This window comes from Trichosurus vulpecula, chromosome 6 (assembly GCF_011100635.1).
Source record: "Trichosurus vulpecula isolate mTriVul1 chromosome 6, mTriVul1.pri, whole genome shotgun sequence".
NCBI lineage: Eukaryota > Metazoa > Chordata > Mammalia > Diprotodontia > Phalangeridae > Trichosurus > Trichosurus vulpecula.
Window position 1 is genome coordinate 56,899,701 of NC_050578.1, and position 22,686 is coordinate 56,922,386.

The 22,686-nt window shown below is 35.4% G+C and overlaps 1 protein-coding gene across 1 annotated transcript in view; it reads left to right on the forward strand.

The window, feature by feature from the left end:
• The first annotated feature begins 2,338 nt into the window (after window positions 1-2,338).
• LOC118854613 (glutamate receptor ionotropic, delta-2-like) overlaps window positions 2,339-22,686 on the forward strand; it is a 225,827-nt gene continuing 205,479 nt past the window's right edge. The window contains exon 1 of the mRNA XM_036764947.1: window positions 2,339-2,615. Coding sequence (XP_036620842.1) covers window positions 2,342-2,615 — 274 coding nt within the window. The 5' untranslated portion in view covers window positions 2,339-2,341. The remainder of the gene's footprint in view (window positions 2,616-22,686) is intronic.

Consider the following 22,686-nt stretch of genomic DNA (forward strand, 5'->3'; position numbering starts at 1 on the left):
GGCCCCAGGGGAATGGTCTTGCCGTTGGCCAGTCCTGGGGCAGTGCTTCACTGCTGGTCCTTGTGTGGTTGTGTTGTAGTTGTGGTTTGTCCTTAGTTCTTGAAGAAGATCATGATGACATTCAGGAGATGATGAAATGGCTTGCTTTGAATTTGAATTGAATGAAGGAGGGCTGTCCAAAATCACCAGCCTTACTTTCTCCTCTAAGTATTTATGTGTTCTCTCTTTCTTAAAGGAATGTGATAGATTGATAAGGTAGATTGCTGCACAGATATTTTATACATTTATGGTTATTTGGAATGGGATTTCCTTATCTATTATTTCCTTTTGGAATTTGATATTTGGAAATAGAGCTGATTTTTAATGTTTTAATTTGTAGCCTGCAACTTTGCTGAACCTGTTGTTTCATTTAGTAGTTTTGCTGATTCTCTAGTATTTTCCAAGTAAACTATAATATCATCAATGAATAGGGATAGTTTTGTTTCCTCTTTACCTGTCTTTACAACTTTAATTCCTTTCTCCCGTTTTACTGCTACTGCTATCATTTACAAAAAATATCAAATTTTAATGGTAAGAATGGGCATTCTTGCTTTATTCTTAGATTTACTGAAAGAGGTTCTGGTTGATCTCCATTCCATATTATGCTTACTTTAGATTTTAGACAAATACTTTTATGATAATAAGATTATTTTTTTTTGTTTCTAGATAATTTTATAAGTATGACCCTATAACTTTGTCTTCAATAATCAACAACCAATTTGAGATACATATGACTATATACCTATAGTTTTAATGATTAGTTGGGATTTCAGTTTTTTTAAGAGATCTGACTGCAATGTAAACTTCTACTCTCATTTCTTACCACTCCTGTACATGCAACCTATCTTCTATATAATCATTACCCCTTAAACAACACGCCTCATACTTTTTACTGAACCAGAAGATCACTTATCCCCAATGTTCTCACTCACTAAAATTCTACCCAATTCAAAATGTAGCTTTGCTAGTGTTCCAATTAAAAAGATTTGAGAGACACAGTTTTGGTGTTATTTAATCATTTTGTTAATAAGGCCAGCAGGTTATTAAAGGATGGTCATTTGGCCTTCTCTCTTAATGCCACATCATGGCTGTGGATTCATAATTTACATACCCTTCAAAACAGTAGGCAGTCCATCAAATAGCAACCACATCTAATTGGTTAGCATGATTGGAGTTGGGCTGGTTGGTTGGTTGTTGTTCTTAGTTCTCCAAGAGGACGAAAATGACATCACTATGCTACAGTCAAGTTTCAAGGTGGGGTATATTAAAGTGAAGGGCTGAATATCTCTTGGATAGGGAAAATATCTCTATACCAGACCACTCCCAGCGTTGAACTATCTAGATTAAAGGATCTGTCTCCACTCAAGCATGAGTAGAAAACAATGGATTTCCCTAGTTTAGATTAAATTCCTGGCAAGGTTGGATGGAATCTGATCTAGTTGGAAGAGTCAGTGTAATCTCATTATCAGTGATATCCTTCAAGAAATAAAAGAGTTTTTTTAAATGGTTTATTTCAAAAAAGGGGAGAGCCTCTGAATCTTCCCAAGATATTTTTTGTTCAACATCATTTGTCAAACTAGGATGCTTACCTTAGAACTCTGAGTCTCTCTTCTGAACTTCTAGGTAACTTTCTAACTTATGGCACATGACATACTGTTTCCTTTTAATTTATCTGTGGGCTCCCTGCCCTTATTATTTTTCTGGGCTGCAGATTCCTTGAGGCTATACTCTGATTCATGTTTATATCTCCCCTATAACCTATAACAATGACTTGAACATTGTTGTTGAGTCTTTCAGTCATGTCTGACTCTACAAGACTCGATGGACTTCTTTTATTGGGGTTTTCTTGACAAAGATACTGTAGTGGTTGCCATTTCCCTCTCCAGTGAGACCTCATCTTGAAAATGAGGAATGAGTAAAAAATGGGGGGGGGGGGGAGGGTAAATGACTTGCCCAGTATCACAAAGCTATTAAGTGTCTGATTTAAACTCTGATCTCCCTGACTCCAGGTCCAGTGCTCTATCCACTGTATGACCTACCCACCCTGCCTTGAACATTGGGGGCACTCAATTAGTATTTGTCAAGTGAAAGAATAAATGTACGCTCATAAGGGAATGACTAACCTCTTAGGCTATCTTCTATAACATTTCTCCCCCACACTTTACATTTCATAAGTTTATATTGCTGAATCAACTTATCTAGTTTTCACATCCATTTTTATCAAGGAAAAGTTTAAAAGAACAGAACATGAAAGCCCGTATCATTCTCAATATCACTATGTTTCCTTGCAGCCTGTGACCTCATGAACCAAGGCATCTTGGCCCTTGTCAGCTCCATTGGCTGTACTTCAGCAGGATCACTCCAATCTTTGGCAGATGCCATGCACATTCCTCACCTCTTCATTCAGCGTTCAACAGCTGGGACCCCAAGGAGCGGTTGTGGACTCACCCGGAGCACCAGAAATGATGACTATACGCTGTCTATCCGTCCACCTGTCTATCTTAATGATGTTATTTTGAGAGTAGTCACAGAATATGCCTGGCAGAAATTCATTATTTTCTATGATAATGATTATGGTAAGTTCATATACCATTTCTTCTTGAAAACATACCTTTAATCTTCAAGGATATTAAATTTTTCTGTTACCATTTGTGAAACTATTCATTGTCTCCTTGCTGAATAACCAAGAAAAATCCATACCTAAATCAAACATCAAGTTTTAGGTTTTTGGTTAAAGTTGCTTGGATAAAAAAGTTTGAGAGAAAATGCCAACATCTCATGTTCCAGTGTCTTAATGTTTTCAAATGAAGAATTGCATCATTTCTTGATATTATGCTCATTTGCCACCTTTCTCTATCATAACACTTTTTTCTATAATAAGTGGCAAATTATTACTTTGGAGGGGTGAGTGAAATTTGAAATGCTTTAAAATATAATCAAAACTGTTATTTAGCATGATTTTCGACTTTTCTCTTTTATCTTTATTGTGTTTTAGTATCTACACTGTTTATTTTTTTTCCCATGATCATTCTTGCTCTTGTATATATAGCTTGTCGTACTGAATTTTATGGGCATTTAGACAAGGACAACTCAACTTACCTGAACTGAAATTCCCCATAGAAGCCAGAAGTTTTTTTTTTTTTTTTTAGGTTCAATAGAATGTAAAGAAATACATCTCAGCCCCAATACTCTAACTAGTCTTTTAATGCAGAAGAAAGGAATCAAACATACTCACTTCAACCAGAATTCATTAAGCACATGCCAGCTGGCTGGAAATAGGCTAGGTATTAGGGAGACATAGACAGAAGCAAAATGAGCCCTATCCTCAAGGATGTTACATTTTAGTGCAGGTAGATTGGGGAGGGAAGAAGGAAAGAGAGTCTGCACACAGATAAATAAATGCTAATTAAATTAAAAACCAGTCCTATCAATTGAGAAGATCAGAAAAGTCTCAAATAGGAAATGACAACTGATTTAACTAAGGATTTCAGGAAGCAAAGGTGAGGAGGGAAAATAGGTTAGACAAAGTACAGCTTGTACAAAGGCAGACAGGTAAGAAATGAAATGCCATACATAGGGCATATGTAAACGGTTCAGTTTTTCTAGAATGCAGAAAACATGAGAAAAGGTAATATGAAATCATTCAGGAAAGGTTGATTGAAGCCAGATTGTGAAGAACTTTAAAAGGCAAATAGGGAAATGACACATCTCAAAATGTACTTTAGATAAAAAAATTTGCCCCATGTAGAGGATGGAATGGAGAGCAGACAAACTGGAAGTAAAGAAACCAATCAAGAAGCTATTTCAATAATTAAGGTGATTAGGGTATGAACTAGAGTGTAGGGCTTGAGAGTAGTGAGAAAGAGATTAATGACAGATGTTAGGGAGTTAGAATTGATGAGACTTGGCAAGCGATTTGGTACCAGAATGAGTGAAGAAAGATGAAGGCTAGAGGATGACTCATAGGTTGCAAATTTAGTGACTAAAAGATGGTGGCACCCTTGACAGAAATAGGGCAGTACAGAAATAGTATGTTTCCATTTTGGACATACTGCATTTGAGATTCCTATTAGATATCCAGATGAAGATGTCAGTAGGGAATGAAGCTCAAGAGATAGAGGAAAGCTGGATGTGTTTATCTGAAAGTCATCTGCACAGAAGGAGTTACCTTGACCTCTGAAACTAAAGCAAAGGAGGAGACTACAGAATTTGAAGAAAAAGAGGAAAGAGTGAGGACATGATAGCTGGTCTAATTTTCTCAGTTTAGTATGAAGTGAGATCCTCTTTTAAAAGGGAGGCAAGAGGAGAAAGGAGAAAAGAGAAGTTTTGAAACATAGTACGGGAAGTATGATAGAGGGTCAATCTAGGAAGAAAATAATTGCTTTGCAAAATTGAAGGCAAAGTTGAGATTAGAGGAGATAAATTTTTAGTAGACTGAGTCACCAGAATTGTGTGCCTTCCTGTAGCAATTCTTCAGCAAGTGTAACAGCCTGTGAGTAGCAGATGGGAAACTAGGTTTAGTTGAGTTGGATAACTAAGGATTGCAGTTGGGAAATGGATGACTAGTGATACATCAAAAGATTCTAAGGTAGATTCTGTATTTTAAATTTGAAATGGTTTACTTCATAATTGTGAAGAAAGGAAAGTGAAGCCTGATCAGGATGACAAGCTGGGAAAACAGGGAAAAGTAGAGTAACTGCAAATAATTTGACTTCTGAGTTTTCCTGAGTTGATCAATATAATTTTCTGAAGGTTTGATCTAAGAGAAGCTAAAAAATAAAAATTAATTTAATTAACCCTCTAGTCCTAAGGGCAGGGTAGAGTAATGAAGACTTGATCTAAGAACGAATGTTTGATTAAAAAAAGTCCTAGTCAGTTCGTATTGTTTGGGCACAACAAAGCTGTTTGGAACAAACAGTAACCAACTTTCAAGTGCAAAATTAACTTGTTTTTTTTTAAGAAGATTTAGATTGTGGTAAATGTCGCACTATTCAGTTGAGATTTGATCTTGCTGTACCTCCAGACAGGGATGTCGATGTCTTTGTGGGACATTGAACAAATCACATATCTTTTCTAACTTTTAGATAAACTACGTAGAGTTTTTCACTTATGATATAGACCTAATTTGACACACTTGATTATATCTTAAAAATTAATTTTTATATGAGATAGGCTGTGTGTTCTAATGTAGTAAAATGATAAATTATGAGTGGTGATGGAGTTTTCCAAAACTAGCCTGCTCTTTGTACTCAGGCTAGATAGGCCTGGGAATCTACCACAATATTTTTGGCACTTTCAATGAATAAGAATCAGAAAAAGAGTGTCTTTTGTGTCACAGTTTTTTTTTTTTATTTAGCAAAAAATAAATGAACAAAAGACTGTTTACTTTTCATAATCAATTCAGTCTTTTACAAAGTAGTGGAGAATGATTACATAAGAGGCTGAGCCAAAAAGTGGCATTGACAAAACCCGGCACTAACAGATTGACAGAATTTTGGGAAGTAATGATTAGGAACCCCTGTGGATTCTCAGCTGGTTTAAGCAGGTGGCGTTTGTACTTGGCCTTTAATACTCAAGGGGTGGTATGGGATTTTGGCCATGAGACTGCCATTAAACTTGATCAGTAATGCTTCAACCAAAAGTCTGTGCCACTCTCTTTTGTTTTAACTACGGAAGGAAATCTTGTGTTTTTGTTATTTAATTTTCACATTACTAATGGGCCAGGGGAAAGTCACAATGAGGCCTAAATGAATAAAATGTACAACAAAAAATGACTGGCTCATCAGTGTAATCATGGAATGAAACAAATCTAGTTTTGTATTTAATTTGAAATTAGGATATATCAATAAGCGTTAGTTATTTGTCTATGAAAAACAACATGATGTGTTATCCTATGTTCTTATTTAAATTTGCTTCTGATCAAATTCCCCCGGTGACTTTTAAAATTTAATATATTTCAAATTTTTGAAAAAAAAATCTTTATGCACTCAAATTTTTTTAAAGAACTTAATGAGAAATTCTATAACATCCTCAAATATCAAAGTAGAGGAAAGAGAGATTAATTTATATGATTACGTTCCCACCATTCCCCCCAAAAATGTCTTCCATGAACTCCTTGATAACTCTTCAAGGATTATGCATGCTTTACAATCTAGATTTTTTTTTGCTGTAGGTAATTCTTATATTGGTTGGTGAAGAATGTCATTGTGTGGTTAGCTATTCAGACAACTGAAGTGTAGGATCTAAGATTTTAGAGCTGAAAGAGGTCTTAATGATCATTTAGTATAACATATTCATTTTTTGCACATACACTCAGAAACAACTTTAGTATTGTTTTCTTAAACCTTGTTTTTCAAACTGCTGTTAATGTTTTAGTAATAAAATGTAAGGATAGATGATCTTACCATCATGAGATCTTTTTTTAAAATTTTTTTTTAATTTTTTTTTTTATTTTTAGTTTACAACACACGGTTCTTCATAATTTTGAGTTCCAGATTTTCTTCCCTCTCTCCCTACAAGGTCTTTTTAAGGTTAAAAAATCATATTTTTCCTTCACTCTGATAATGAATTTGCTTTTGCCTTATAATTCAATTTATGAGTATAAAAATTACTTTTCTGATAGCATTAAAATTATTTCCAGTAATATCCTTCCTTAATAAAAGAAAATTTCCCTTTGGTATTTACAATAAACCTTGTTACCATGAAACTGGGCTGGAGTCCAAAAAAAAATCAAGGTATCCAAATATATTGTACTTTGAAGGAGGGCTGCATCTCTTTACATATCCATTTATCAATGTCATAAAGTTTTAAGTTCAACCACTAAGAATTTCATGTGACTTTTTGCTTGGCCATTAGGAATTAATTTTCCTTAGAAGAGTGATTGAACACCATTTGTACAGGGCATCACACAGACTGCTAGAGCAGTACTGTATTGATGTGGTGAAGTATTGATGAAACACTCTGCTTCTAAAACATCTTTCATGTTTTTAAAGTTCCCTTAGGCCTCTATATCCATTTACTTAGAAGGTAACTTTATCCAAAGTAATTAATTATGATTAAGACTTCAGTAAAAAAGCAGCTCTAATCTCAGAAAAAGGCAGCTAGGTGGTATAGTGAATAGAGTGCTGGGGCAAGAGTTCGGAAGCCTCATCTTCATGAGTTCAAATCTGGCCCCAGACACTTATTAGCTGTGTGACCCTGGGCAAGTCATTTGACCCTGTTTACCTCATTTCCTCATTTGTAAAATGAACTGGAGAAGGAAATGACAAACTGTTCCAATGTCTTTGCCAATGAAACACCAAATGGAGTCATGAAGAGTTGGATATGACTGAAAGGACTGAATACAAACCTCAATAAACAATTCAATTAAGAATGCTGCAGCCTTCAAATTAGTCTCCTTACCTCAAGTCTCTTTTCACTTCAATCTCTCATGCAAAGAGCTGCCAAAGACACTTTTCTGAAGTGGAAATCTCACCATGTCACCACCCTCCAAGTTAACTCCAGACTCGCCCTAAACTTATTCATTTGGCATTTCAGTCTATTCACAACCAGGCCGTTTGCTACTTTTCCAATTTTCTTACACTTTGCTTTTTACTTTTCCTTATACATGCTGTTCTATGGCCTGTCTTTGTGCCTTTACCTGGAATATGCCTTCTTTCCTCCATTTCTAAGAATCTTCAAGAGACTTTTGCTGGTCTCCTTGCAGCCAGTTTTTGTCTCTAAGGTTTTGTATTTACCTGGTATGTATTTATTGTCTCCCTCATTAGATGGTAATCTCTTTTCAGTTTTTTTTTTTATCTTTCCTTCATATCTTCAGCACTCAGCAGAGTTCCTAGAATATACTTAGTATTCATAAATGTTTGCTGACACATTAGGAAGGATGTGATGAAGTAAGTATGGTCCCTGCCCTCTAAGAGCATATAATCTGGTGGGGAATGAGACAGCTGCACAGATATCTATAATGCAAGTCAGTGTATGCACTTAATCCCAGATGACTAGAAAAAGTCAAGTTTTGTGGGTATAAAAGAGAGAAATAGCATGGTCCATTTCCATAAATTTAGATACAAAACAGCATCAGATTCAACCCTCCTATAATGTTGTGACTTCAGCTCTTGACCTTCGGCATTGAACAAATCTTACAAGTAGGTTATTATTGTTGCTTTAGTCATGTTCACCTCTTCCTGACCCCTTTGGGGATTTTTTGGCAAAGATACTGGAGTGGTTTGCTGTTTTCTTCTCTAACTCATTTTATAGGTGAGGAAACTGAGGCAAACATGGTTATGTGATTTGACCAGGGTCACATGTCTGAGGCCATATTTGAATTCAGGGAGATGGGCCTTCCTGACTCCAGGCCTTGCATTCTATTCACTTTGCCACCTAGCTGGCCCATAAGTAGTCAAGAGGAAGCCCTTAAAGTACTATGGGAAAATAGGATTAATTGTGCAAGATTACCCCATATCCATGAAAAATGAAAATAAAGTCTGCAACATAATATCACCATAAACAAAGAAAGTAATGTTGCCCTTCACAATAAAATGGACTTTAAAACTAAGCTTAACTGTCAATGAAAAAAAGATAGCTATTAAGCAAAAGTCATGAATTTGAGTCATTTCCACTAAAGAAACTATGGATGGAGAGGGCATTTACAAGCAAATTTATGAAACATTGAATTAAACATTAAATAAAAAATTAAGGATAATAAATTTCATATAGCTTAAAAAGATGGAGCAGAAAATTAAAAATTTACATGCCTCAAAGACATGATAATGCTGTCTTTTTAGAGCTTTCACCTTATCTATGGGACACTTAAGAGAACACAAAGAGCATGTTTTTTTTTTTAAAAACTAAGGAAAAAAGAGATCGAAAGGAAGCAATATAGAAGAGAGGACAGAAAAGGTGAAGAGTTGAACCACTGTTTCTTGGAGTTGGCTATCAGAGATTTAAAAAAAGGAAGTAATAAAATAGGGAAGTAGAGTGGGCTGGAAACATGGTTATGTGTGGAATGGACAAAGAGACATAGTAATTTCCCATTAAAGGTTTGACCATTAGGTCGTTAAGAGAGCATTCATGAGAATAGAAACAATGAACTTATTGAATATGGGGATAAATTAACAAGTTCACAGACATGGATAAGGAAAGGAACTTGGAGACTGGTATAAAATTTCTTTATTTTTATTTTTTTGTGGAGATGATCTAATGTCCACTAGGATAGAGTTTCATGACATGAAAATGTTAAGTTTGGTAAATAGAGGGCCTGAATTCAGCCTAGGTCCTTTGAATCAAAATTGGAAATCCTCTGCCCCTACTCATAGTACGTGAATAAGGAACTACTGTTTCTGTGAGTAGGGTTCTGCATATGAAGAAATGGCAAACAATGAGACAGGGAAAAGATGAGTACATGTGTAGAGAGGGAGAATTTGGAAATACATTCCTTACTTAGACATAGAAGGAAGGAAACACACATTAGGTACATACTATATGCCAGGTCTTATTGTAAGCATGTTACAAATATTATCTAATTTGATGCTCACAATAATCCTGGTAGGTAGGTGATTTTATTATCCTCATTTTACTGTTGGAAAAAAAAAATGAGGCAAACAAACATTAAATAGCTCGTCCAGGGTCATACAACTAATGTATCTCTGAGGCTGGCTTTGAATTCATGTTCTGCTGAGTCACCTCACTTCATCTGGATGCTTAGTAAAGAAGGTTGCAAGCCCATGGTGCCTAGCACATAGTAGGTGTTCTATACATTTTTGTCGAACTGTATTCTATAAGAATTATCTTGCATTGGGCTCCTTGAAAGAAAACAAAGAAATATTAGCCTCAAAATTTTTGAAGCAGCAAGGAGAAACATTAAAATGGGAAAGGGAATAAATTGAATCTCTTAGAAGGGAGTGAAATGGATAAATGTCATCCAGACTAAGAGATAGAATATTGGAAGAGAATAATAAGGAGCATTCCGGGTTACATATTTATCTCATCTGGCAAGGGAAATGATAGAAAAGAAAAAGAAAATAACAATAAATGTAAAATTAAGGAATCTTGTCTTAGCAGAAAGTGACAGATAAGTCTGTGTGAGGAGGCTGAGGTGAGACTGTTGTAATCAAAACAAATGGTAGAGATCTAGAATTGATTTTTAAAAAGAATGAATATATATATATATATATATATATATATATATATATATATATATCAGATTGCTTGCTGTCTCAGGGAAGGGGAAGGGGAGGGAGGAAGGGAAAGATAAAATTTGGAACTCAAAAATTTTTGATGTAAAAAAAATTGTGTAAACATGTAGTTGGAGAAAATAAATTATTATTTAAAAAGTAATAAATAACAACAAAATTTGATAGAGAGAAATTCTAGTTTAACAGTTATATCCAGGAATGAAAATGAACTAAATGTGTCTATAAAATGGAAAAGAATAGTAGAATGGAATTTTTAAAAAAACAAACAGTTCTTCTCATAAGAAAGACACTTAGAAAAGTAAAATCATACTAATAGAGTTAAAACAAGAAGCTAGATGGCAATGTATTATGTGGCAGACAGTTGCACAAAAGCACAAGTTACAGTCATGATTTCAGATAAAGTATCATTAAAAATATATACAGTCAAGAACAACCAGGGAAACAATACTTTCCTCTAAAGCACCAGGGACAACAAAACAATGTTATTAAATACGTGTGTATGTATGTAACATGTATGCACTATTAAATACATATATATGTTTGCACAAAATAGCAGAGCATTTGGCATGGCACCTAAAATAAATGCTAACTAAGCTTCATGACCCCATTTGAGGTTGTGTGGGGTGGATAATTGTGAAGACTTCACAGGGTATGTCTAATGGAGAGGTTTTGGGACTTGGCCTTGTAATTTTGGGAAGGCATGCCCTTCCCTCTCTCTCTCTCAGATGTTAGAAGATAATGAACTTCCTGTGAGCTATTTGTCCTCTACTCTGGGAAGGGTCTCTCCTTCCCCCATCCCATTTCTCCTCCTAGACTTTCAGAGGACACCCTGGCAGTTGAGTTCTGATAGGGAAAAACCTGAACGAACTGGATCAATTGTGGTCCTCTGTAGTTTTCGGGTGCCTAGACTATAAGCCCACCTCCCCAGCCAATGGTGAGAAGGGATAGAGGTGGGTGGGAATCTTCTTCATTAAGACTATAAATTAAGGAAGGTTCTCTTTTATCTCGCCTCCTCCCTTATGGAGGTGTGCCCAAGTCTTGCAAGATTTGTAGAATAAATTTACTTTGTTTCTCTTAAAGATGTCTCTCCTATTATTTAAAAATTCTGTCCCATACAAGGTTTTCTTACTAGAGTGGTTTGCCATTTCCTTCTCCAGCTCAGTTTACAGATGAGGAAATAGGGTTATGTGATTTTGATGAGGGCACAATCTCTGGGAACCCCCTCGAACCTGGAATACAGTCTCTGGGAGCCCCCTTGAACTCTCCTTAAGTCTTCCAACTGGATCTGGCCTTCCCCTAAGGCCATGGGCGTTGCATTATCTTAGGCCCAAGCCTCTGCCTAGCCTAGCCCTCTATTGTCCAGCTGTTTCCTGATCACTTTATCCTGATCAAAATACCTATACCCTAGCTCTGTTACCCCAGCCCTCTATTGTCCGTATGTCTCCATGTAGCCTTCGGCTATTTCCCACCCTGAAGTCTGACCTCATCTCAGTCCCATCAAGCTCCTCCTTAGACTCCTCCTCAAGTCCCTCCCTAAACCCCTCCTCTAGTCACCCCAGACCACTCCTCAATCCCTCCCACAATCTTTGTGTATATAATTTCCATCTTGCCTCCATGAAGGTGCTCAGATTCAATCCGGCTCAGTAGATTGAATCTGGCCCGCTTGTGGAAACAGGCGTCACAAAGGGTGGGATTTCTTAAGGCAACCCATTATGGTGAATCCCTAATAAACTTTGTCTTTTCCCTTGGCTGAGAAGGCTTGAGTAGAATTCTTTCGGTAGGACCTGGCATGTCGGTACTTTAGGGTGTCGAGCACCTGTCAACCACAAACCTCTTTAATTTGACCAATGTCACACAGCCACTAAAGATCTGAGTCCAGATTTGAACTCAGGAACGTGATTCTTCCTGACTCCAGGCCCAGCGCTCTATCCACTGTACCACCTAACTGCTTAGATATATACATGCATAGATTCATATATATGGTACTGTGCTAAGCATTGATATCTTATGAAAGTCTTTGTCCTCAAACATTGTAAACGATATGTATTTTACTTTAATGTTCACAAAACACATTGTGTGTGTGTGTCTATTATCCTCTAAGAATACCACAACACTCTAGTGCTGTAGATACTTCAGGTATTATTATCCCCATTTTAAAAATGAAGAAACTCAAGTTCAGGGTGCTTCAATAGTTTGCCCATCAGTGACAGAAGCAAGATTCAAACCTGTATCTTTCTGTCTACCATTTCAACCATATTGTGGTTCTTTCCAAATACATATGCTAATGTGGAATATGCTATTTATATGGATGATTAGACAAAAAACATGCAAAGTAAATACTTATGTTTTCAGGACAGTAGTAATTTTTCAGCCTCAAGTAAGGAATAACACCTAAGCTGAACCTGAAGGAAGCTAGGAAGACTTAAGTGGCAGAAGATAAGGTGGTAGATTCCAAGTGTTGAGGAAACAGGGCATCCTGGGAAAAGAAATATAGATAGGAGATCAATTGTTGTATACGGGAAGTAGCAAATAGAAAAGCCTGGCCATAACATAAAGGGAGACTGTGAGGTAAGTCTGAAAAAATAGAATGGAGCCAAATTGTTTGTTGTTAAACAAACTTTGACCACTTAACGTTCTTGACCAGGGGAAGAGCATGATCAGACTTGCACATTCATGCACCACCAGTTTTAGCCATTTCCTAATCAATTACTTTTTTTGACCAGTTTGGTGAATAACTCAAGAAGGAAAATTACTCAGAGAGGATAAGTAAATATTTTACTAAAATCTACAACCAGAATACAAACTGTAGAATTGCCCATGTAACATTAGCCTCTGGGAGCCCTTGGAGACATTTACCTTGTGAACAACACAGCAAAATAATCCCTATGCATAAGAGCTTATTAAAATATTAGTTTCTCTTTAAAAATCAGTGTTGATAGCAGGGAAATAACAGCTGCAACTGACCAAGCAAGTGGCATTCAAAAGACAGAAGTACAAGTAAAAACAAATGCTGATGATGACACGTAATAGGTATGTGGAAATCCTCACAAACAGGAAGTTTTTGTGAAAAGGAATCCTTGCTACTCAGTGATATTTTCAAGCCCTGTAATCTGCATAGAACCATGAGGCTAACTTCTTTATTTCACAGAAAAAGAACAAGAGAGTTAGCATGAACAGCTTTGTTCTTGTTGCTGGACTAGGAAGCAGAGAGTTAAATATTATCAGCAATCATTTCTAAAAGAAAAGAAGGTGAAAAAATCAAGCATTTATATGTAGCACATATATGTATATTTATACATACATATGTGTGTATATATGCACATGTACATATATATGTATGTGTGTATGTGTATATGTCAGGTACTGTGATAAAAGCTTTATTAATTTTATTTCATTGGATCCTCATGATCCCCTTGGGACATAGGTACTATTATTCCCATTTTATAGTTGAGGAAACTAAGTTAGATGCAGGTCAAGTGACTTATCCAAAGTCACATAGATACTAACTGAGATTAGATTTGAATTCAGGCCTTCTTAACTTTAGGACTAGCTTTCTATCCACTGTCTATCTGGTATCTTATACTCCAAATTAGACAAAACATAAAATCTAAGAATTTTCCATCAGTTTCTTACCAAAGAATAAATGCTTTTAAGTATATATCCCCATATATGTGTATATGTAACAAAAATTAAATGTCATCGAGTTCAACATACCATCAAAGGAAAGTATCTATTCTACAATGTTCCTAACAAATAGTGATCTGTTGTTGTTGCTGTGTTTGTCCTTAGTTCTCAAAGAGGACCATGAGCTCAGGGAAATGATGACATGACTTGCAGTTGACTTTGATTTGAGTGAGGGACGGCTGTTCAAGGTCACCAGCCTCACTTTCTCCTCCAGAGCCATTTGGGTTCAGTAGCCTGATGTTCACCAGAATGAATGGACGTGGCCCAGGAGGCATTGGAAAACCCTGGCACTTTTGGGCCAAAGTCTTTTCAGGTTCTAACTTTGAGTGAGGCAATGCTCATTCAGTGAATAGACCCCTTTAAGAAGTTAATCAAGGGATGGCTGCTTTAATCAGAAACTCAAAAAAAAAAAAAAAAAGAAATCAAACTGGGAGGGGCAGACTTTCAGGGTTCCTGGCCAAAAGAGAAATAGTTACTATGGCTGAAGGTTGCCTCCTTAACTTTTGGTTTACTGGCTAGATTTTTTTTCTCAAAAATCAAGCCCTAAACCCATCTCATAGATTGGACTATAGGTCCCTGCCCTCCCAGCACAGAGAGAATGTAAATACTAAAATAGTAAATGGCTATCTATGTTTCCTTTGAACTCTTTCATTGATGGACTGAGTGTTACTTTATGGGCTAAAACTCATTACATTTGTGGTGGAAATTGTTAGAGAGTTCTTACATATGTGGAGTGTTACAGATAATTAGGACTTTTTATATGGCTTTTTGTAGCTTTGGTCTTGGTTACACTCTCTGGCATTATACAGAACAAGCTATTATTCCTATTACTAGATCATAGCTCTTCTAATAAGAGTTTTCTTTTTTCTTTGTAGCTTTGCTCATCAAAGTTACTTTCTTTCATCTCCAGGCAAATCACGAACAGTTTCTTTAACTGTTCCCCATATGAAATAATTATTAGCTCTTTCAGCAACTGGATGTATTCCTTTCAGTGAAATCTGATTTGTTGATGAATCCCTTAAATGTTTTGCCTAAAACAACTCTTCAAGTAAGTTCTGATCAGAACTGAATGCTGTTAAATCAACCCTTTACTTGGTCTGGGCACACCTAATAAAGCCTAAGATATCCTTAACCTGTTTAGAGGTTACATTACACATCTGTTTTTATTGTGGCCAACTAAAACCCCTATATCATTCAACTGTAAAACTGAAATTTTCCAAATCTGTATTGTGCAGTTTTTTTTTTACAGAAACCTAAACACAGGTTTATACCAATTTTTATTTGTTTATTTACCCTTCTTAAATTCCATTTTGCTGGTTTGGTATCATTTCATTGAGGAAACACTGGATTTTGATTCTGTTACCTACCCTATGAACTATCCCCTTGAAATTTTGCTTTTTATCATTTTAATAAGCATTTCTCTTGTCTGCATTCCAAATCATTGTTAAAGTTAATAAACAAGAAAGATCCAAAAAAACAAAGTCTTGTGGTACAGGATTAGAGCCTTCCCTTAACGACGCTCTACTATTTTTATAATACTATTTTAAAGTGTGATGCTTAACTACCTTAATATGATATTAAAGAGCCCACATTTTCTATTTTTTCCATTGTTAGTATGTGATACTTATTCAAATGTCTTGCTAAAATCAAGAAAAGTATCTATAGCATGACAAATTTTAGTCCATTTATCCTGACTCCTATTAATTATTCAGTCCACTTTTTTATCCTTCTAAATGCTCCATAAGAATCTATGTTGATTTGAAAAGGATCATATTTTCCTGAACTTTTTCCATAGACCAACATTCTATTCGTTTCCATTTACTAAATGTTTCTTAAATGCCTGCTATATGCAAAGCATTGTGCTACATCCTGGAGATAGACACACAAACATGGTAAAGAAGGCCAGCCTTCAAGTCATTTACATTCTTTTAGAGGCTGCAATATATAAAGACATATGTAAATAGAAGTTAAACGCAAAATTCCTTTGACAAAGGAGAAAGTGCTAACAACCAGAGAGACCTAGAACATCCTCACAGAGAAAATGGAACCTGAACTAAGCATGGAAGAAAGCCCAAAATTCTAAGAGGTAATGGTAAGGAGTAGAGTACACACTAAGAATGGCATATAAGTTCATTGGTTGATGGTTTCTAGAATTCAGTTCTTTGTTCTTTTTGAACAATCACACAATTAGTTTTCTGGTAGTCCCAATTTTTCCATGGTTTCAAAGTTTACAAACAACATTTTCAGGCCAGCTGAAAGTTCTTTTCATACTGTAGTACAAAATTGAACTGTACATGTGGACTTGAATTCATTCAATCCCCAAATAGTCTACCATTAACTTTTTACTTATGATGAGCTATTAATTCCATCATTAATATTAGTTCAAGAACTTCCAATTAAATTGTCATTCTATTTTTTTTGAAAAGATGCCAGATAAACATCAGATGGGCAATTTTATAATCATTAGGTCATAGATTGAAAAGTACTTTGTCTTGTCTTTTTTATTTTCCAGAAACCTCAATTAATTGATACCACTTGTGTTTATTTCTGGTAAAGTGCAAATACCAATATAAATGTGTGAAATATCAATATTTATTATTTTTATAGAAGTGTATTACATATATTAATGGAGTTTTATGTGAATGAAATCAATTAAAAGCATGAACTAATATTTATATAATGCTTTATGGTTTATAAAGCAGCTTAAACATAGTACAAAGAAGTCATATTTATAAAGTTTAATGTTTACAAATTGCTTTTTTTGGCAAAAAAGAAATAGAGAATATAGATATTAGTATTCCCATGTGGCTTAGCAAAGTTAATTGATTTATTTGCTTGGAAGACTGTAGTTAGTAGATGTTCAATTCAATAAACATATTGCTTGCCTACTATGCTCAAGGCACTATGCTAAGCACTAAAAATACAAAGACAAAATGAAATATTTTCTTCCCTCCAGGAGTTTACTTTTTATTGGGAGCATGCTCCTAATACACTTTTAAGTATAATTAAAGGAAGTTGGGCAAAGGGAAGGAAGATCACTAAATCCTAGAAGAGCAAGAAAGGACTCATATGGAAGGTGGCACCAGGGTTTATCCAGCCCCTAGATCAGGAGTGGGAAACCTGCCCTAGATCATTCAACTGTAAAGTTGAATCTTGCCAGACCTATCAAGTGGTACTTCCTTTTGAACTTACAAACAGATTTATGGCAGTTTTTGTTTGTTTATCCTTGTTAAATTCTATGTTGCTGATTTTGGATAATTTTATTGAGAAAATTGTGTTAATCTCGAGTTGGAGGAAGGTGGGAATTTTAAAATGTGGAGGTCAGAAGGGAGTATATTCCATGTTACATTCCAAGGCTCACGCCAAAACAGCATGTAACTGGGATATAGCATGCTGTGTATGAGGAATATTGTATTAGCTAGATTGACTGAGTGTGTGAGAGGGTATTGTTATATATCTGAAAAAATAAATTGACACCTGACTGTACAAGGCCTTAATATATGCAGGGAAGTTTGGATTTGTTTCTAGATGTGCTAGGGCACCAATTGTGTTTTTTGTCCTTCCTTTCCTGAGCTCAGGGAAATGATGACATGACTTGCAGTTGACTTTGATTTGAGTGAGAGAAGGCTGTGCAAGGTTACCAGCCTCACCTTCTCCTCCAGAGTCATCTGGGTCCAGTGGCCTGATATTCACCAGGATGAATGGATGTGGCCCAGGATGCATTGGGAGACCCTCACCCTCTCAGGCTAAGTTTTTTTCAGGTTCTCACTTTGAGTGAGGTAAAGCCCATTCAGTGAATAGGCCTCTTTAAGAAGTTAACCAGGGGGTGGCCTTTTCAATCAAAACTCAAAAAAGAAATCCAACTGGAAGAGGAAGACCATCAGGGTTCCTGGCCCAAGGAGAAACAATTATTATTTAGTATTTACATTCACTCTGTGCAAGGAGGGTAGGGACCTATTGTCCAATCTATGAGCTCCAGAGTGAATTGGGTTTAACATTTAGTTTTGGAAAAAGAAATCTAGCCAGTAAACTTGACATTAAGGAGGAAGCCTTCAGTCATGGAAATGTACCTTCCTTTGGGCAGAGCAGGGAGAGAGAGAGGGAGAGTGAGCAGGGGTGGTGGAGGAGGGGGAGAAGGAGAGGGAGAGGCTATGTACAGGTTGTGTTTGTCCTTAAATTTCAGTGCTAACATTCTTATCTACTCCAGAAATTATATTGGTGCCCATGTCATGTCATCATTTCCCTGATGTCATGGGAACCAGTATAATTTCTGGAGTAGATGAATATGTTAGCACCGAAATTTAAATATTTACTTTAATGTTAAATACTTCTGTACCTACAATGTAAAAGCTATGCTAGGTGCTTTGCAGAATACAAAAATGACGGATATAGTATTTGGAGGTATTTGATCATGTTAGCAAATCTCCTTCCCCTCCCAAAAAAAATCTGAGGGAAAATAATAATCATGAGTATGGAAACTGAATGATGAAAAGTCATGATTCAGTGATCTTAGTGACTGATGTTCTGATGATTTATTGGAGCAACCTGGGGATTATTTGACATCTTGCTTGGCACAACACATGGCATATAGTAAACACTTAACAAATGTTTGTTGACTGACTGACTGCTTGATTAAAGAAAAAACCTTATGAAATCCATATGAATTTTTTCCACTTCATCTTGTTGTAATTTTAATCAGCATTCATAAAAAGGATGCATTACTTTTAATTGATTACTAATGTTTATAATTACTCTAAGCCTGTTTCAAACTATGTGGCAAACCATAAATTTCTCAAGACCACCTCTAGACAGTTTGAGTTATTTGCTACTCATTTGGCACCTCTCCAGATTTCATTATGCCAAAAGGGCCTCAATAAGAATATTATAAATTCAGACTTCTTTTTAAATTATTTTCTTTATATTAATAGATATTATGTCAAGGAGATTCCTTCCAGTTACAGGTCTATGATCTTAGCCAAGAAGCCAATATTCATTAACCTCAGCTATTTCAAGAGGGTTTCCCAAATTTTTAAATAAAAGTTAATTTGGTACAAAACTTTGAGCTCATTTTGTAACTAGGGTAACAAAAAAATTTTTTTTGAGTTATAGATATGAAGCTTGGCGTGCTGAGGAGTCCTCTGACAATAACAGCATTTGCCTTGGAATTGGTCAAGTGGTCAGAAAAAAAAGAAACTCCAAAAAGAGAAATAACTTGGGAGATGGGGAAAAGGGAGCAAAAATACCAAGTAATTATTTACTAATAATTATCTATTCCTACACCTATCCATTTTTTAAAGATCATATTTGATTATAATAATCAGATTCAAAATTATTGCTTCAGCATTTTCAAGAGAATTTCGGTAGAGTTTGAATGACACTTGACTATTAGATAAAGAACATTGCACCTCATGGGGATGCTAATTAGAGTCAGTAGCAATGTGAACGATAGTTACAGTTTTAATACCCTCTTTGTTCTCATAAGATGATGATCTTACTTTAACACAGGTTGGATTCTAAAAATGATCTCTTAGAATATATCCAAATTATATGCATATAGAACATATGCATACATTGGCATACAATGAAAACTATTTTACTAAATGACTATAGACTATGTTGTCAATTTGTTATCATAGACTATCAAAATGATGCTAACACTAAAACTAGGTGTAGCCCCTATCTATGGCCCCTATCTCAATGCAGTTGCTCTAGAGAAGAGGACAGCACACTTAAACAATTTTGTGAGTCTGCTTTCACTTCAGTGACCTGTAGCTCATTTACCCCACTGATCTATGACTAATAAATTTATGGATTAGTAGAAAGGATGTAATCAGTTTTAAGCAAAGTCATTTAAATAAAATATCACAAAAAGTAGCAATAAATCATTCCCTCATAAGCTTAAGATTCCTTCTCCCACAAATAAACCACAAATAGGCCAAGTGAACACGCATAGGAAACACGTATAAGCAGGGTATAAGCATGGAGAAACAGACACATAGTAAATATGTGTGTCAGGGAACATGGGAAATGGAGATACATGAATTAAAAGACAGTTCAAATTTCTATTTCTATAGGGCTATTCTAGTGGTCATCATCATGTCATCACTACTGTATCTGCTCTTTGTTACCTGGCAAATATTTTCAGCAGATACTTTATTTTGCTGGATTATAGGTGATCCAAAGAGTATGTAAAGATGAAACTGGAAAAGGATCGAGAAACAGATAAAAAGGGAAAAGATATTTAAAGATTTCTATAACAAATGTTCCTTTTTCAATGACTCTGGAACCATCACATATGGAATCCAACATCATGATTATCGATGTACTACATGAGGATGAAGAACCTGAAATGACAATGAGAAAACTGAGACTGAAGGAGCAGTCTATCAACTGGACACAGACAAGAGCTGTTCTGGAGTCCACTGAATTTGGGATCGTTGAAGGTTCTGTTCCAAGGGTATTTGAAAAAGAAGAGAACACCAAAGGTTTTAAAAACAATCAGACCTTATTGTAAAAAAAAAAAAGTGATCAGAAGGCCTATCTCTTTTTTAACATTAGTTTTCTGGTGATGCTGGATGTGTTTCCAGGGCATTGGATATAGTCTTTGTAATTACCAACATCAGGGGTGGGGAATCTGAGGCCTCAAGGTCACATGTGGCCTCCAGGCTGCTGGTTCCCCACCCCTGACCAACATATATGATTACTTCCTCCTATTTTGACAAAAACTTCATGATAAAATAACATATACACACTTTAAAGACAGCCTTGATAAAGGTATGAGAAAGTAAGAGCGAAACTTTAGCAAGCAATATTCTATGGTAGACATCTTTTTAGAGGCATACTATTTATTGACTAATAGGTATGTTTGGAAAAGGAAAATATCACATACTTAAAGTTTTCTCTCACACATGACATCTAGTCCATATAAGTCCAAGCCACATGTGATTTCTTAATAGACGTAAAAAGAAGTAAAACTTTATTTAACAGTCTTATTAATCATCATGTGATAAAACAGTAAGACATATATTTGCTAAAGTTATTTGTCTCTGAAGTGTAGGATACATATACATGCATGTATATACACATGTAAATGTTGATCTATATACATGAAAGATAGGTATAGCTAGACTCCATATCTATATGTATTACCTGAATATATACATACAAATGTACTATATGCATGTATAATTATAGAGACTTATTGACAGAACAAAACTATGTATTCTCAGTCACATTAACCATAGTCAGAGAGAGACAGAGAGTTCTCTGTTCTCTGTAAATTTTTGTGATGTAATGTACAGAAAGCCAACCTCTAAACCAAGAAGAACTGAATATTACCTACATACACACACACATATACTATATATGTATTTGCATATGTATGCAAATAGACACAAATACTGACAGAAAAAAAATGTATGACTTATCAGTCAAGTTATATAATAATAATCTTGATGATATTCTGAAAGAAAGAGCAGAGAGAGAGAGAGAGAGAGAGAGAATATACATATACTGTGACATAGTAGACAGGAAGTTGACCAATAAATTGGATCAAAGTCTTACCTCTGACACCTCCTGGCTACATGACCTTGAGCAAATCATGTTATTAATTTCTTGCTTCTCTTGACAAATTGCTAAAATTATAAATTTCTCTTTTATTTTCTTTCTTTCCTGTAAAGGTAGTCTTTAACCAGGATATGAAAGACTTTATTTTTTTCTTTTAAATGGCATTTTATTCTTTCCAACTACATGTAAAGACAATTTTAAATATTTTTGTAATAAAATTTTGATTTCCAAATTTTCTTCTTCTCTCCCCTCCCTCCTCCCTAAGACAGTAAGCAGTTTGATATAGGTTATACATGTGTAGTCATATAAAGCATATTGCCATATTAATCATGTTGTGAAAGAAGGAACAGAACAAAAGGAAAAAAAATCCACAAAATAGATAAAATCAAAATAGTAGGCTAAGATCTGCATGCTGATTCTATCAGTTCTCTCTCTGGATATGAATAACATTTTCCATCATGAGTCTCTTGGAATTGTCTTGGATCATTGTATTGCTGAGAAGAGCTAACTCAGTCGTAGTTGATCTTTGCACAATATTGTTGTTACTGTATATAATGTTCTCCTGATTCTGTTCACTTCACTTTGCATCAGTTTGTATAAGTCCAGGTTTTTCTGAAATCCACCTACTTGGCATTTCTTATAGCACAAGTTATAGTACATTCATATGCCACAGCTTGTTCAACCATTCCCAATTTGGTAGATATCTTCTCAATTTCCAATTCTTTTCTACCAGAAAAAGAGCTTTTATAAATATTATTGTACATGTAGGTCATTTTCCCTTTTTTATTATTTCTTTGGGGTACAGACCTTGTCAGGGTATTGCTGGATCAAAGGGAATGAACAGTTTGATTGCCCTTTGGAGATAGTTCCAAATCACTCTCCAGAATGGTTGGATCAGTTCACAACTCCACCAACAATGCATTAGTGTCCCAGTTTTCCTGCATGCTCTCCAACATTTATCATTTTCAATTTCTGTCATATTAGCCAATCTGATGGGTGTCAGGTAGCTCAGAGTTGTTTTAATCTTCATTTATCTAGTAAATAATGATTTAGAGCACAAAATTATAAGTTCCAAAGAAGGTGCCAGCCTCTCCTCATAGAAAGAGAGTTGATTCACATAGTATTTTCCTATACCAAGGAAATTACAGGTCCACTTCCTATCTTTATGTACATAGATAGATATCAATATACTGTCTTAACATAAATA